General features: G+C 44.6%; 1 protein-coding gene across 14 annotated transcripts in view; it reads left to right on the top strand.

The window, feature by feature from the left end:
• RBMS1 (RNA binding motif single stranded interacting protein 1) overlaps window positions 1–17,863 on the top strand; it is a 239,500-nt gene that overhangs the window by 136,955 nt on the left and 84,682 nt on the right. For 2 of the 14 annotated variants that reach the window (XM_083840878.1, XM_083840876.1), the window contains exons 1-2: window positions 6,452–6,551; window positions 6,596–6,733. The exons of 8 other annotated variants lie outside the window; for them this stretch is intronic. In XM_083840878.1, the coding sequence (XP_083697004.1) occupies window positions 6,671–6,733 (63 nt within the window). In that variant the 5' untranslated portion in view covers window positions 6,452–6,551; window positions 6,596–6,670. Of the gene's footprint in view, window positions 1–6,349; window positions 6,734–7,019; window positions 7,395–17,863 lie in introns of those variants that run through there. 4 more of the 14 variants (XM_083840866.1, XM_083840870.1, XM_083840877.1 and 1 more) reach the window with 4 other exon arrangements.

The raw sequence follows: 17,863 nt of genomic DNA, 5'->3' as shown, positions 1-17,863 counted from the left end.
ATAACCTATTTCAGGTATAAAGTGTACTGTGATTACAGACTGCTTCTCATTTTTTATTACCAAATCGGTTCATAATGCCTAGAGTGCATGTTTCATTTGAGGGTTTAACGTATATGTCCCATTTTATAGATATGGAAAGAACAAATAAGGGCCTTACTTATTTTTTTTTTTGTTTTCTCCCCCATAAGTGCAGAGCACTGACAAATCTGAAGCTGCTTCGTGCACTTAGATACCAAGACAATGACACACAAAGGAATAAAATTGATGTCTGGCTGATTTTCGGTCAGACCTTCCACTCTAGCTACTGTCTAGTGATTTATCTTTTCACTGTCATTAACTGTTCTCAGCCTTAAACATATTTTAATTGCAGGAGACTTTTAGTTTCTTTCATTACTTCTAAGATTCTAATAAAAAGTTTAAAAGATAACCATGTAAATCTGGTCCACATACTGAAAGTTTTTATCCAGAAAAATCTCATACACCAAAACCGAATGAACTGTGGATAGAAAGAGCCTCTTTTCTATTGGAAAACCAGCAAATATAAAATACAACTCCGCTTTAAAACCAAAATAATTCTGAAGTTTTAGAAAAAATATTTGTGCATTTCCAGATTTTTCGTCATCCTTTGTTAATATTTGTATTAAAAATGTAAATATGTAAAAATAAAATACAATAAACAGCCACATAAATTCATTGATTGTTTGTAGAAAATATCTAGCAGATATTTTTCACTTTCTTCTCCTGCTGGTCCATAAATTTACTCTATTCAAAATGGAAAAAAAGTCAAAGAAGTATTTCAAAACAGAGAGCTCTTCTTAGTTTCACATAAAGCATAAATGTTGTAATGTAATGATGAACAACTTCCTACACTGTTAATAACAAAGTAGAAAAAAAACCCACAAAAACAAAAAAACCCCACACAATATACTTTGTCATTTCAGACTTCATTTTTTTGTCCTATAATAAATCTGGCAACTGTTTACAGACTTTGTTTGCTTTATAGTTTCAAACAAGTGTTTGGCAATGTTGTCAAGCTAAAGAGAGAATTCAGATCTTTTGGAGTCATTTTAGTTAATTCCACAAATCAAGATTGGATTTTGTCCTGTGTTTCAATTACCAATTACGAACAGCTTCCTTAAATTCCCATTGTATAATAATTCTTTACAGTAATTCTCTTTTGTACTTGTGCTTCCCAGAATATACAGGATATATTTAGGAAGGGGGTGTTTGTTTGACAGTGGAAATAACTTCTATAAAGTAGCATTTTGTCATAGCTTTCAAAGAATAAATAATGCATGCCATAATGTAAAATGCTGGCATGGCATTAAACAATAGATTGTGTTGCTCTCTATGTTCATGTTCTTAACGCCAGTAATCATTGAAGAAATGACAACAATTACTTGTAATTGTGCAATTTATGAAGTGTCCGTCCAGGAACATTTAAGGAAGCATGGAAGGAATGAAGTGCGAGCTAAAATGAATAGGAGGAGTCTGAGCATGCCAAGGGAGGCACAACCCAGTGGCCAAAGCAGAGGCATTCGGTGCGCGCTAAATGGAGTAGAGAACTGGTCTTTGTTTCACAGGAAGGTGTTGGATTTAAGGGAAAAAAACAATACAAAAACCACAGCGGTGATGGGAAAATTAAAGACTTAGGTGGGAGGATTCCCAGAGAGAATGAGCTGATTGGTGCTAATCACGAGTTTTCAACAGAAATCTGTGATAGTGACTCTGAGCTGGTATATTGTACAGTGCTAAAATAGCATTTACTTTTATATGTTCTAATCCGGAATATAAATAATTTGGTATCTTGTTACCAATATTTGAAGCAGTACAGCTGGGAAAGATGATTTGTCTTCCCCTTTCAGTTCTGATTGTCATGGAGATTCTTTTCTTATTGTTGAATATACTCCTGTGATTATTTTCAAGATGGCGTTCTTAGACAATAGCTTCTCATTGTGTGTGCAATACCTGGTTCTTAGTAGATCATATGCTTCTGCAGAAGCCATTGTTTCTTAATAATTTTCTTTTTCTACAAAAAAAAACAAACAAAAAAACCCCACAACTTTGCGTGTTCATGGCTCTAGTGTGTCCCATTTCTACTGACCCTTTCTTCTCTTCTTCACTTAGGAAGATACCGATTTTGTTGTTGTTCCTGCATACTTGGGATATTTAAATAACAACAAAAACAATGAGGAGATTATCTCTAAAGTAGCTTCCCATGTAATGAAGTTTACCTTGTTCCTTCAGCTATTATAAATGCTTTTCTTCGTCTCAGTTCTGAATAGATGAATTTAATGCTAAAATTAAAAATCTGCTTCTATATGATACTCAGCTTCCCCTACCCCACTATTAACACATTTCAGGAAATGCTTAATATCTCTCAAAGTTCAGCCCTGCATACTGTTTCCTTAGCTTGCATAGGGTATTCGAATGTATTTTTACATTTCTGTGGCTCAGCCTCCAGCCTACTCTGTTTTGTATCTTTTTACATATGACAGGGTGTGATGAGAGAGTGGATCCTCAACCAAATGAGCATTGTGGTGGAAAGCTCGTAGGCCTTTCAGGGGCTGTCCACGTGGAGAAGTAAGGTGCCCACAATCGCCTCACCACCGATGGGGCTTCAGGAGGTCCTCACATGGCCAGCCTCACTTGTGCTGGCACGAGAGTGGGGTTATGAGGAAGCTCAGGACGTCCAATCTGGACTCCGAGGGTTTTGCAACAGAATAAAGTTTCCTTTTTTAAAGCAGATCCAAGCCTGAGGAACCATCTGTCCTGCAGAGGCACTGAATGCCCTATGGGGAGCTAACTGCTTCAGCTGAAGGTTGAGATAAATAAGGGAAGCCATGGATTTGATTTAGAACAGAAATGAAAAAGTAGCAGTTTAAGTGTGTAGAACTGTTTTTAAAGCAATGGGTTAGTTTTACCAGCCTCTTGTTTGTTAAGACTGACAAATGTTACTTGAAAGATCCTTGAGGACTTCCAGTTGTCTTCAGGTTTTCAGAGAAATCTTCCTGTATTTACCCAGTCTCTCTGCAAACCTACATTTCTGACTGTACATAAAATCACGTAATCACAACGTTTTAGATCAAAAATGCACCAGATCTACTCGGCAAGTTTTCCTTTTTTCTAAATAAGCAACTCTGGGTTATTTAAAGAAGCTCTGGACATAATTTGTACAGACAATTAACATGGATATTCTTAGCCCCCCCGGTCACCTTTTCCCGCAGGAACAAAATGAGTTGCTCCTTTATAACTGTAACCAGCAAGATGCCTGCCTACCTGCAAGTCTGTTTCAATTTTGGAACTGCTAAGCCTGTAAAACTAAAAGTCTTCTTTGCCTACAAGGCATGCTTGCATCCCAGAAAATGCGTAGGGGAACTAGTTATCAGTATCTTGAATTGAGGTGTCATATCTACTGAAAAGTCCAGGGAATTATCTAGAACCTTGTCAACTTAATCTGAAATGCAGGGATTTACACAGAAATCCTTTTGCCTGTGTTCTGGGAAAGACCAAAGCAGCTTTTTCAGGTGAGCAGAGGTTCAGGTTGGAAGGGACCTTGGCAGTGCTCTTGTCCAGCCGATGCTCAAAGTGGCATCAGCAAAGAGATCAGATCAGGTAGCTTAGGGCTGGATGCAGTCTCATCTTGAAAATGTTCAAGGTTGCAGACTGCACAACCTCTCTGGGCAGTGCCTGACCCTCCTTGTGTCCAGTCATTTCAATTTTTTAAGCCTGCTGTTCCTTTTCCTCCAGCCATGCTCTGCTGCAAAGGGCCTGGCTCTGTCTTCTTGATAACCTCTGAGGAGGTAGCGCGAGGCAGCTGGTTCCCCATTTAAGACAAGAGTGGGGACACATTGCTCAGGCCCTGTGTCAGAACAGCAGAAAACATCGATAGGTAGATTAGCACATAGGCTAGGACACCAAGGTTTTCTTCCCAGAAAAATCTATAATGTATTTTCCTATAACAAAAACAAACAAGCAGGTATCACTTGATGGCGATCTAGCAGATGTTTACAGAATTATTTGCTGTTACATATTTTTATGGTGTGTTAGAAAAGAGCAAGGGTAAGCGAGTGAGATGTGTCACATACTGAACCCAGCTGAGGGAAATCCCTGTTGGACTCACAAATGGTGTGGGTCGGTGTGGCAGCGGAGCAGGGCAGGAATTTCAGCCACTGCATTGGGTTGTTCTTGAGCTTGTTCCCGGTGCCTCCGAATAGGCCCAATATAGCACACATTGTGTGCATCCCTTCTGCTGGCCCGGGGGTGGGACAGGAAGAGGAGAGGGGAGGAAGCAGGGAATGACTGATGTTTTTTGAAAAGGTTTTTCCCTGAGATGGAAAGGTGTGGCCATTCCGCGCATCCCCAGCTAACAGAGACCTGGTGGAGGTGTAGCAGATTGAAGCTTTGTCACCCCTTTGTTAACCAGAATGCCGTGCAGAATAATACCGCTTTTATTCTTCATTTGGGAGCACGGTTTGGAGCAGAAGTAGCCTTTCACTGTTCCGTTTATACTGCTTTAAGACGGTGTTTCGCCACCGAAGCTGATTACAGACCCATGGTGCCATCTGTGACCATGGGTCTGTAGCAAGTAAGACTGGTGCGCAGCTCACCTACTGCACTACACCCAGGGCAGGCATGAGCACACAGCTACATTTCTATCAAATTAAGCCACAGGTACACGAACAGATTAAGCCAATATAATCTGATGCTGCTGCCAAAACAAGCAGTCATATCCACCCTCTTGTGCCTGCCTATCTTTGCTCCCGTGCTACCTCCTCCATTACGCACAAGCTGTAGCACAGCCACATACTGAACCAGACAAAGGAAACAATCTGAGGAAAACTAATCTGATCAGAGGGGGAAAAAAAAAAGGGTTCACCCAGAATCAATTGCCCAACCGGTGCCTTTTCCGGCAGCGTAGCCACCACTATTGATGTACAGTGTGCATGAAGCTACACCTCAACCAGAGCGGGGGATATGACTTTATCCTAGGTTCAGCTTCTGTGCTAGCTCCGTGGCAGCAGGGGGAATGCAAGTGGTGTGTGATCCCGCAGGAACAGTGGCACAGACAGACGGTACCTGACCTGGCGCACAGTCTGCCGGTGAAAACCCACTCCATCAAACGTTTTTCGAGAGCAGCGATTGCCACTTGTGTCAGGTGCTTTTGGTACTGGCAGCCCTCAGGCGTGTTCTGGAGTTGGGGCTGGGCCCAAGGAGACCCACTGCAGGGCTTGGAGAGGAGGAAAAGGCAAGTTATGCAGAACGTAGCTCTGCCAAGTGGCACTGCTGTCTTGTGCTGCAGTGCTCAGATGAACTCAAATGGGTGGTGGCAGTATATCAGGATGCCAAAATAGTTGGTGATTATTTCTCATGAAGAGTAACAGAAGATGATGGCGTCAAACAATCGCATGATGCTGCTCGACCTGTGAGGAATGAGCTACCTGGCAAGTTGTTGTTTCTTCCCAGCTGTTTTCATTGTAATTGTGTGTGAGATTAGGGCCACCTTACTACCAGAAAGAGGAAGAAGAACCAAAAGGTGCTTGGTGATGCATGTCTGCACCAGAAGGTCTTTGGCAGTGTCGCCAATCAGGAGCTCAGCGGCTTGACAGCACTGTAATTGTGGGCTTCTTCAAAGCCAGAGCGCCGGCACCGCCGAGGAACGCGATGTAAACAGGGCAGAGTAAGAGCGAGTGGACCTGGAAATCTTTTCTCTCAGCGCGTCTTTCTGTCTCCCGGCCTTGTTGCCCAACAGCTGTTATTATGCAACGTGTCCTAGGCCCGAATTCTGTGCAGACAACACCAAGCCTTCTGTGCTTCCAAAGCAGCCTCCACGAAGGCTGTGACCAGTTCCCCCAAACAGCCTTCCCTTCCCTTCCCTTCCCTTCCCTTCCCTTCCCTTCCCTTCCCTTCCCTTCCCTTCCCTTCCCTTCCCTTCCCTTCCCTTCCCTTCCCTTCCCTTCCCTTCCCTTCCCTTCCCTTCCCTTCCCTTCCCTTCCCTTCCCTTCCCTTCCCTTCCCTTCCCTCAGCAAAACTTCTCCCTTCCAAACTCCACCGTTCGTGAGGTGAAAGTCAGCGGCGGGCCCGCGGCGGAATGCGCGGCACGCGGGGACGGGCGCAACTTGCGCCCGTCCCCGCGTGCCGCGCATTCCGCCGCGGGCCCGCCGCGCCTCCCCCCCCCCCCCCCCCAGGCGCAACCATTCCGCGCCGCGGGGGCGCGCCCTTCGCCCCGCTCCGCTCCGCGCCGCCCCGCGGCCGCGCCCCGGCCCCGCGACCGCGCCTCCGCCGCTGCCGCCGCCGCCCGCGCAAGGCCCCGGGGGCGGTCGCCGGGCGCCGTGCCCGCTCCGCGCTTCCCCGCTCTGCGGCTCGGCCCTCGCTCGCTCGCTCGCTCCCTCCTCCTGGGCGGTGGTTGAGGCCGGCGGGAGGTGGGATCGGCCGGGCCGGGGAAGCCGCCGGCGGTCAATGGGCGCCCGTTGATGGCAGGCTGGGCGGCCGCGGAGGGCTAGGGTCGGCGCGGAGCGGAGCGGAGCCGCGCGGGGGGCCGGGGGGGTCGCGCCGCAGCCGGCGGGGAGGCACGGAGGCGGGGGGCGCCCTGCAGCCCCGCCGCGCCGCAGCCCGGCGGCCGCCAAAGTTGCTCCCCATCCCGGGGGGGAGCTGGGGATCAGGCGGGGCGATGATCTTCCCCAGCGGCAACAGCAGCGCGGCGGGCGGCAGCCGGACGCCGTATAGGAAGCAGGTAAGGGCGGCGGGGTGCCGTGGGCCCCCCCACCCCCGCTTTTTTTTTTTTTTCTTGCCTTTTTTTTTTCTTTTCTTTTTTTTTTTTTTCTCCGTCCTGGGGAGCGGGGAGGGGGTGGCGACTCGCCTTCGGCTGCAACTTGCAGCCCCGCCGCTCGCTTCTGCAGAGCCGGGATTCGCAAAAAAGACACCACCGCCCCCCTTCCCTCCACCCCCCCCCCCCCTCCCCAAGTCTCCTCTTAAAAACGGCGCCGTGACCTTGCCGAGTGCCCGGGCGGCCTCCGCCGGGTGACCTTAGCGGCGGGGCCGGGCCGGGCGCTGCGGGCGGCGGGGCGCCCAGGGCCGGGCGGCTGCCGGCCCCGCCGAGCTCGGCAACAAGTTAAAAAAGCCCTGCCCGGTGTCGCAACCCGGGCTGCAAAGCGAAACTTGGGGCCGGGTGTGTTTTTTTTTTTTTTTTCGCCTCGCGTGAAATGGCCAAAAGGCTCGGGGCTCGCCCGTTCGCTGGGACGTGCCTCCGGGAACACTCTGGCGCAGCCCAGCCTCAGACTTTCCCCTTCTCTCCCCCTTGAAGTACACAAGGGAAATCCTGTGACATTTTCTGGGCAGACAGATCATTGCGATAAGCTCGGAGCGCTCGCATCTATGGAGCCGTACTGAGAGAGGTATTTGCTTGCTTGCTTGCTTGTTCAGCCGCCGAAAATAAAATAGTGAGACTGCAACCTTGCTGGGTCGCTGGCTCTTCGGCTGCGCTTTTAACATGTATCCCCCACCAGAAACGCTGGCACTAACATGACCGTATTTAGTAAGAAACGCTTACTTCTCATTGAATCTGCGATATTTTTCAAAAAGTGCGTCCTTAAGCTGGTTGGAAAACGCGCTCTGTAGCTGTGCCCCAAAGGGCAAATGGAGGAGAGGTCGCCGGCGAGATCTGTGGGTGACAGCGCGCGCCGATGCCGCCGTGGCAGGCTTCTTCCAGGTGGAGAAACCCCTCCGCAGGTGGGCGCGGGCGGCTGCGCGTGGAGCCGCTGAACTGGGCGGCAGGGCTGCGGGCCCTCCGTGCGCTGCTCTGCGCAGGGAACCCCCGCGACAGCGCAAGTTCGGTTTCTGCGTTTTCTTAGAGTTTAAGTTGTAGCTTACAAAAATTGCTATTTCCTTTTTCCTCCGCCCTCGTTTTAGAGAAATATCTTTTTGATAAGAATCGCTCGTGTGCTATCTCAGTGGCGCTCTGCAGATGCTGCCTGACAGCGTACGGAGTTATCTTTGTATCTTGTACTTGAAGCGTTCAAGTCCATACGTAATAAAACATGCTTATTGTGTGTGCTGGTTTTAGTTTGGTTTTAATAAATGCCCTGGATACACCCACGCTGACGATCTTGTCTGGCGCTTCTGCATACTTTGTAAATGAAGCCAATTTATTCGATCCTCTCCCTGAAAGGGCCATTAATGCCGGCACGGTGGGGCCTTGGCGGGCCCGGGCGCGGGGCGAGGCTCCCGCTGCCCGCGGATGTGAGCGAGCGGCCGGCCTGCGGCGCGCCGATAAGCCAGGGGCTCCTCGCGCCGCCGTGCGCTCCTTGGGCTCGGAGGGCTGAAAGGGCACACTGAATCGGAAAAACAAACAGACCCTTTTTTCCTGTCAATAGGCAGGGAAAGAGGTGAACGCGGGGGTATTATGTGGTCTTAAGACCCTGGGTACCAGAGGTTTCTTTTGTTAGCGTGTAGCCATTCTCCGCTCAAACGCTTCCTACACGAGGAGCTGGGGCCTGCGCCTTTCTCCGTTGAAGTCCCTGGAAAACTCCCATTAACTTCATTCATGTAGGCTGAGGCCGTTCAAAGATTGACTTTCCGATCTCCCTTTCACTCAGGCTTCACCTGCAGGGGTGAGCTGATGTCAGACAATACCGAGGAGTGTTATGAGCCTAATTCTTCATTTTTTTCGTGATAACTAGAAACAGTCCAGATTAATTCCTCGTGCGCTCTGTGCAATCCATATTCAGACAATAGAGTTATAATTGTATTTTAGTCTAAGAGACCAGATATTGTAGGAAAAGTAGCCTGCCATCGTCTGTAAAAGGAGCAGCTAGATGTCCTCTGCTTAACAGCACCTAGTATATGAGCCTGGGGAAAAAATAAGTAACTTCAAAATGAAACTAAAATGTTTTGAGCAGTTTGTGTGTCTCTGTATAGTAACATACATGATATCAGAATGATGGTATAAGAGCACTTCATTTTCAGTATTTTTCTGTTACATTTTTAAGACTCTAACAGATTCAGATAGTTTAATACTAGATACTGTGTTGAAAAGGCGAGGGATTTGCTGGTTAAAGTCATTGTGATGCTATTGATTTATTTTAAGGCATTGTAATGTAATGTGAAATTCTGTCTTCATTTAAAATGCTGGCAAACCTCTAGTTATCTATAGTAGGTCCAGAGTTTTGCCCATACTCTCTCTTTGTTTTCCCAAAGAACTCTATTTTGTTTTATAAACGAATCTGTGCTTACACTATTACGCTTGCTATCTGTTGTATCTGTTTCAGTGTGTAACTCAGGCATGTAGAAGCCAGTCGGCATCCTCAGTTTCAGGTCAGATGCGATTAGGTGGTGTCTAATCCTTTCTGTGTTTTAGGGTGCTTGTAAGAATGCTAAAATAGGGTGTCTGAAGTTGTATTTCCAATAGCGTTTCCTGCATTATGGGTAAATGGACATATTTAAAAAATAAATAAAACAAAAAAGCGCCTCTTGCCGGGTTGTGTTAAAAGTTAGGCATGATCAAAATGAGTAGCAACTCTGATGATTTTCTTGAAATGCAGGCTCAAGTCTAGTTAAAGGCTAAAACCCATGCAGTATCTGCAATAATAACCTATCACAGTGCTCGTGACCACGCATCCTCTCTGAAGAAGGTAGGCGTAATCTAATATTTTTGCTAACAAGGTTACGCGAGTTATGCAAAGAGCGCACATGTGTGCATCCGTGAGGCTGAGGAAGCGACGCGACACACAATATCCTGCTCAGCCCCGGCGTGCTGTGCTGAGAGCTGATGGCTCCATCCCTGCTCCCGCCTTCGGTATTCTCATGTAAATCGGGAGGCGCTCCTCCGAAGTAAATATTTCTACACACTGTAAAATTATCGTAAATGGGAAAATTAGGCTTCCTCCTGCCATCTGCTCCTTGAATCCACAGAGCTAGCGCAGATATCTGACGGAAGCGCTCCGTGCAGCGAGGCTGCTCCCCTTGGGCTTCTGGCAGAGGCAGAGCCGGCAGCTGCCCAGGGCTGGGACGGAGGTGACCGCGGTGGCCCACCCGCCACAGCCCGCTGTGGTCAGGCCTCCCGGCTGCTTGGCCCGGTAACAGTGCTTCTTGTTACGTTTTGATGAGTGTCGTATTTATCTCGCCTGTGTAAGTAGATTTACATAGTTTGCTGCTTTCAAGCAGATTAGCTGGGCGTAGCTGCACGTGAGGAATTTAACACTGATTTGGTGTTTGGCCTGTTTAAGGGCAGACATGCAAAGCTGTTGATTAACCTTTCCGTGCAGCTCTGTTAACATCAGGCGCTGTGCCACAGGTTGGGTTTTGTTCGAGGCGCAAGAAGGGGGTTAAACGAAGAAAGCCTTGGCCGGTCTTAGGCTAAAAATACAGCTGAGCTTTTCACTCTGTCTGTAGGTTTAAGGTACTGAGAAGCTCCACCTGTAACCCTACTTCATCGTTTCAGTTTCCTGTGTCTGCGTGTGAGAGGGAGCCACACTGAACTTGGTGTGGCCCCCTCACGGCACGCAGCCCCCCCAGCAGCAGCGAGACCAGGTGGCTGTGGTGCCCTTACCGAGCACTTACCTGATTGCATGGGATTAGTTTATTTTTGTTTCTTTCTGAGTTTCAAGACTTGGTTACTTTCTTTTGTCAGTTTGCCCCGACCAGGTCAATTTCCCTTCAAATTGTACTCAATCTGTACAGTCTACCTCCGTTTAAGGAGACTTGGCTGTTATGTTAAGCACCATCTCTTTTAAATTTTTAAGTGCATCTCCAAGATTGTAAAGTACTGCTTTGTTCTCAGGAGAGCAAAACTGCTCAGGCAGTGGGTTTCCATACTTGTAAGACAAACGTGAATGAAAGAAATAAAAGGAAGCATCTTATCTTGTCAGGCATGATGGTACAGATTATGAAAAGCGATACGATTCTTATCTGTATTTGGCAATTTAAAGTTTTTGTTTAGTATTTCTAAAAGGGTAAATAGTATATTTTTATCTCTTTGGAAGTTTTATTGTTTAAAGTTTGTATCTTTGTCAGTAAGCTTCACGTGGAAGGGAAAATGGAAGCCTGGGTCTTGAACATCTGCTGTTTTCTTTTGGGTTCATTTTTTTTCCCTGAAACTTCCAACTGTTTAAAGAAAAAAAAAAGTGCTTGAGTTAACACATTTCAGAAGGGTTAGATCCTTTAAACTAGGATTACTGGTGGGGTGGAGAGGGGAAGGAAGGGAGGGGAAAATCCTTTCCCAAGAGCTTGTGATGGCTCCTAAAACAGCAGCACGGTACTGCAATCAAGTTAATAAAAGTAATGGGAATTTGCCATGCATTTTTTTCTGGTAACTAACAAGAAAAGATAGCTGTTTCAGTCAGCGTTTTTTTTCCATCTCTAAAGTTTTCATTAAAATTGATGTTTGCTTGTTTTGTGAGATGGGATACAACAAAAGAAGTCAGTGGAGAATAGGAACTTGTTTGCTTCTCCCCTCACAGCTCCATTTCCGGGTTCTTAGGGATGTTTTTCTCTGTTTCTGCCTCAGATTGTTTTTAAAAGCGCTTATTTAGGGGACACTGTGAAGGCGTATAAAGCTGTAGTCCTAATGAAAAGGTGTTGGAAGTGTTTTGATCTTGGCTGGAGCATGTTGGTCAGAAGATTTCTAGAAAGCCAACAGAACCACATTTAAATGCCTTCAAAAACCTCGTTGAAGTAATTGTTACTTATTTTGCATACGTTTCAGAATTACAGTGTGCTGTGGTAATTATAACAGCACTGCAGAAGCCACTGTATTTGCAGCTTCCTGATGCAACAGGAAAGGGAAGGGATGAGTTACTAACAGAGGAGAAACATGGGGGAGAAGCATGTGTTAGATAAGCACAAGCCTTCAACCCAGCAACTTAGCAAAACATACACACAACAAGAAATCATGTGCTACAGGCGCTGGTTGCTGTGATTAGCACAGGTTTGGCTCTGCTTTCCTCGAGGGACTGTAGTTACAGCAGAGTAGCTGCAGCTGCGCGCTGACACACAGTGCTCTCAAACTCCAGCTGAAGTAACTGAGCGCTGGTCGGGGAGTGCTTAAAGCAGATTCAGCTTGTGCTAAGTTTCTGTCGGTTTGAGTTAGTTTGTGCATCACGGTTTAAATTTAGTAACATTTATTTTGGTTTATGTAAATTGATTTTAACAATAAAACTGTAGCAATTCTAAGGCCTAACTCATGCACTGAGATTCACTGGCTTAAAATATCCAGCCAATATTTTGAAATGTGATAAGCTCTTAAAAACACAAGTATAGTTACTGTGTTTCAAAAGTGTCCATTTTCCTGAATTTATGGCGTAGTATGATGATACATCAGCTTTCCGGTCTGTTGCAAAATCAGAGCTAATAACTATGAATACATACAAATAAATATATAATGTTAACAAAAATACTCTTTTGTTCATGCATCCTCATGAAAGCCCTGTTGTTCACTTAATTGTACTGGTTTAGGAAATCATTGCTCTGTGTCTTATTTGTTTAAAGTAATCTGCTTTGGGAAACTGATGTGTCAAATGGAGTGGGTGTTTTGATTTTCACGTGCTTGGTTGGTCGACCTGCAGAACTTCAGTGAAGTTGCGGTGGGAACAAATTGTGCTTTGTTCTGTGCAGCCCGATTTGGGCCTAATTTTCCTTGGTTGCTTGGTTGAAGAACAGCAGAAACAGCAGCGCAAGGTGAGCATCACGCTTAGTCTTGCCTGACGTTTCTCTGTTTGTGAAATGAAGCATTTCGTTTCGGCAGCTGAATGTACGGTGACTTTGGTTTATCACCGATGCCGTTCCTTGACAGTGTCTCTTAGCGGCACTCTCACATGCTATTCTGGGCAGATTTTCTGTTTCCCCACTTAGATGAGAAGGAGGTTTGTTTCTTTTCTTACCTTCTATTGTTTTCTGTTCTTTTATATCTAAATCTCCTCTACCAGATGGTGCTTTGCTTCAATAAAGTGTAGATGTGACTCCACAGGTTAACTATATTTCATACATTCTGTCATCTGGGTACTACAGCGTAACAGTGTTAAGCTTCAGTCCTTTCAGACATCTGAGACACATGTGTGGCACTTCGATTTTTAGTGTGCCTGAGGAGTGAAACCCAGAATTGGGGTATGGGTTTGGGTGGCAGTTGCGGGGCACGTTCCCGAGGCTGGTTGGTTGCTGCGGGGCGCTGGCTTTGAGCTCGAGGAGCTGCCAGCTCCCAGGAAGGCTGCTGCAGCTGGCTGGAGAAGTATCCGGCTATCTCCAGAAATCTGAAGCAATGTTCTTGTATGCTTGACTCCTCCTAGGTGAATCAGAACCCTGTCGTAACATCTGTCTAACCCACAAGGAACCGTATCAGTTCATGCTTGTCAGTGCAGTAATCTGAAATCACTCAAAACACAAAGGCAGATGATGAAGGTAAAATCAAATATAAATCCATGTTTACAAACCTTCAAACAAAAAATACAAGGTTCTTAAAACTGGCAAACAGAAGAAAAAAAAGCAGCACACAGCAGTAGAGCACTGGAAAGTTATCTTTACCTTGTATGTAGAGCTGTGGCAGATGACTTCCAGTCTTCCCAGGGAGAATCTGGTTATTGCACAACCCTGGTCCCTCAGGTTGCCTTCAGAGAGAAGTCTCTGATTTAAGGCTCTGTATGCTGTTTTTTCTTCTCAGGAGGTACTAACATCTCCTGGGCACAGCCAGGTGCAACGCTGCCCACCCAGGCTTTGTAGTACTCTTCAGCCCAGCATTAAGAAGATGGTTGGCGTGTTGCAAAGGAGATTATGCTTTCATGCTATGATGGATTAATTTCAAGTCTTGGAGTGGTGTTTTTCTTTCTCCTACCTATATGCATAATTTGCTAATAATGCTTTATACAGTTGTGCAACAGGAATTTTCTCTTGGCTTCTGTCGGTGGCCTGGAACATGCCTCTTGTGAGCCCGGGAGGACAGCACCCCCACCAAATAAACCTGGGCTCTGGCAGAGCTGGGCAAACAGTTGCATAGATTTCTGCCCGATGTAGAAGCTACTGCCGGCAGGATGAGGCCCTTTGAAGTGTTTCGTGGTCTGTGTTCCAGATGAGTTCAAGAAGAGGTCTGAAAATGTGGGTCTGAGCTTTAAGACTCTTGCTTATGCCACTGCATATTTGCATACCCAGTGGTGCCACTGAGTGCGGCGAGACTACTGATGTGAATAAGTGCTTATTGAGACAGAGAATCAGAAGACCTTTGAATTTGCCTCATGAGAAACCTGAGATGAATGGTTGGCGTATCCTAGGGTTGGTATTAGATTGACATTCAGCAGAATCAAATGGTATTTAAATTGCTTTAATATTATTCCATCCAATCTACTTGGCTTACACGATCCCCATTACAGTAGTACTTGTGCTTATTTAAAAATCCTTCTGCGTAATTTGGGAAAAAACATTGGAGTTAGGTATTTAATACAGCTACTTAGCTACTAACCTTTGAAACAGTGACTGTTTTTGGCCTTTTTTCAGCGTTCCAGGAGATGTAGTTCTGGGTGCTGCTTGTGAGAAATGCTTAGCAAAACCAGATTTTCTCAAAAGTATTTCTACGGTGTTTAGCTTAAATAAAAAAATAAGTGATAACTGATCCTTTAGTGTGTTGGGGAAACAGTGCTTCCAATGTGTGTGTGTCCATAGAAATATTCCAGAACTGGGGACAGTTTTTGAAAGGAGAGTAACAGCGGTATCCTGGGATATGGAGGAACTGCGGAGAATGTTGAAAATCTTGAGTAATTTTAATGGTGAAGAATACTGGGACGTAATTCACCGTGTAGAGCTTTTGTTGGTTAACAGTGCTGGTGAACTTTAGGGCACACTGTGGCACTAAGAGATAAACAGAATGTTTTTTTTGGTGCCCTGGGAGCTGCTTCCATTCCCAGTTATGATATTCCACAATCCTACAAAGGCTAATGCGTGATGGAAATGGTTGAGGAAGTCATTCATTGTTTCAGCATTATGGTGATATTTTAATTGCTATAGTGACAAAATCAGGTTAACTCTTGGACCAGATTTTGTCACATTGCCAACAAACATACTGTTCTTAGATCTGTCACGTGCATGGTGTTGTGGTCTCAGGGAAGTCACCAAGAGCTGAGGACTGGCTTAGTCATTATAGGAGGCATTTTGGCTTTTCATGTAACCCTTCTTCTTTACATCTTCTGATCAGTTGATAGGAATTCCCTGTTCTAAAGCTCTTGACCTTTTTGTGCTTTCAGTTTTAACATTTCACTTGCAACTTTATTGTTGTTTCAGAATTAACATATGGTTTATATTCCTGTATACAAAATGGTGGAAATAACCTATCTGTGTTTTTCATTCTTCAGTCAAAAAATGTTTTCTTTTCGGTGTTACACTTCTCTGGTGAACCCCTTCCAAAATTACTGAATCCACAGAGCTGGTTTCCTTTCTCCACCTTCTTCCTCCCCTAAAGTAAGTTCTGTGTTGAGCCATTGTCTAGGGTGATGCTAAAAGTGCCAGGTCAGCCACACCTATAATGTTTATCCAAGGACAGTACCGGGATTAAGGTAGTGACATAAAGTTCAAATTTCATTGTCTTGTCAAAGACCTTTGGATAATCTTAGGTAAATTGTTTAGGTTTGGCTCTTCAAAAGGTATTTGGTAATAGTGGTTTTCCTCCCTCGCACAGATTTTGTTCAGAAATCTACTAAGATACTGAAGTGGGTCAGATATTACTATAACTAAGGCTAAAATGCTTAATGTATATATATGCATACACACCATATATATACATGTCTACGTTTAAGCCTGTTCTTCAAAGCTCAGGATAGAGCGGATTATTCAGAGTGGTAAAACCTCATGTTCAAATTTTGCTCGTCATTGACTCTGTGAGTAGTTCCTTCACAGTCTGGGGGAACGTTCACATGAATACTCTTCTGGATGTTTCCAGATTAATAACAATGACGGAGTTCATTTTGGCAAGAAACTGGACTGGTAGACCTGTCCACAACTTCAGTATTAGGAAGATGATGTATTTTTGTCAGCAATAGCCTTCCTTTCCAAGCAGAATTTTTGTATGCAGACAACTACGTAGAACAGGAGTAACTCCATGAAGTTTCATGGCCTAGATTTTGCAGGTTTTTTTTTTTTTTTTCTAGGTAGTTATAGTGCTTTATGGCTTCATCTCTCCTGCTAAATTAACCCCATATTTTTTTCTCCTTTGGGAAGTTCCCCTTTCCAATATTCTGTTGTCCCATTTTAATTTTGAAGTCCAGTTAAATCATGTATACTCAGAGGTTTGGTTTATTCTTTTTAGCAAATGCGATGTGCAGTCTGACTTCAATTTACCATGGCTGTTGTAGCAAACTAATAATGACTTACAAGATTATTAGTGTTAAACATCAACAGTTGCACAGATTGACAAGCTGTAAAGGTAGGACCTGAGTATTCTGGTTAAAAATACAATTTATTGAAATTGCCCACAACGTAGGACAAATCTGAAAGCAGTTGTTCAGGATGATATTTGTGCAGTAAGTAAAGGCAAGTGATTAATTTATCTTAAAATGTTCACTGTTAGCTGTGCAGATACCTGTTCATTACAGTGTTTTAAAGTTAATAATTCAGAGTGTACTTATCGAAAGTATTTTCTTTTATCCGTAATTTTTGATGTACTCAGAGGTAAGATTCCTCAGCTGAATTCTTGTGCCAAGGACAAGAACACAATTAATAAAAGCATGGATGGGTCAGGCTCTGTGCCCAAATGGAGTAGTTTATTTCTGACTCGTGTTTGGCATGAAAGTATTCATCATCCTTTGCCATAGCACCAGATGTGGTTCAAGTGAAACATCCCCTCCCCTCGCAGAAACAGAGGCTCTTGCACAGGTGCTGCAGTTGTATGTGCCAGCTGTGCTCGTACACGGCTGCACGTGCATCTAACTGTGCTGGTGACTGCTGTAGGCACTGCTTGCTTCACTTCTGCAATTCTAGCTCTAGCTGTTTGTATGTCTGAGCTAGACTATTGTCTGTGCTGCCAGGACCGCCCCATCTTGGCTGTGGAATTCCTCATGTATTTAGAGTGTTGTACTAGCAGTACATCTGGAAGCCTTCCTAGGTGTTATCTAATTCTTGTAATTTTCATTTCAGAATTAACAATGCTCTGTAGTGTCTATGGGTGATTCATTATGCAGGCAGACATTCTCTCCAGCAGCAGTCTGGAGTATTGCTTCCTTTAACTTTTAAGATACACCAAAGACCACCTCCTGCATTTGCTCAGCTTACTGCTGCTAAACATTCATAATTTAACTTAAAAATGAAGTTTTGTGATATAAAAGGAATTATTAATTGTCATGCACTGTGAAGTCACCGACATTTTAATGCTAAAGTCATACTATACTGCTTGAGTTTCAGATATCTGAACAATATTCTTAACCACTTAAACCTACTTTTCTCTTGGAATTAAAAATCTCTTGGAATTAAAAGCTAGTTGCATGAGTTATCATTATAGTTTACAAGTGTGTGTGTGGCTATATATTTAATGTGTTTATCTCTTGGTTCGAACCAAGAAAGCTTCAAATTAGAAGGCAAAATGAGAAGGAAGTTCAAGTACCATGGAAAAGAGTTAGAAGAGGTCGTCTGTTTGCATTATTCAAATATAAATTCCAGATTTTGAGAAGAACAGGAAATGATAAATAAAACAGGCTTAAGTACAGAAGTTTTTTTGGAAGTGTATGCTCAAGGATTTGGGAAAAGATTGTCATTAAAAAGAAGGGGGGGAGGAGGAAATGTTTTCAGCAGTCATAAAGTATTGGATCTAATAAGTGATAAGCATCTACTAAAACATCTTTCTTTAAAGAACGAAAAAAGACTGACTCAGATTTGTTTCAGATACAGTGATAAGTAAAAT

Source organism: Anser anser (assembly GCF_964211835.1).
Source record: "Anser anser genome assembly, chromosome: 6".
NCBI classification, from domain to species: Eukaryota; Metazoa; Chordata; class Aves; order Anseriformes; family Anatidae; genus Anser; species Anser anser.
The sequence above is the reverse complement of the archived record's forward strand: the minus strand, read 5'-3'. Positions and strand labels throughout refer to the sequence as shown.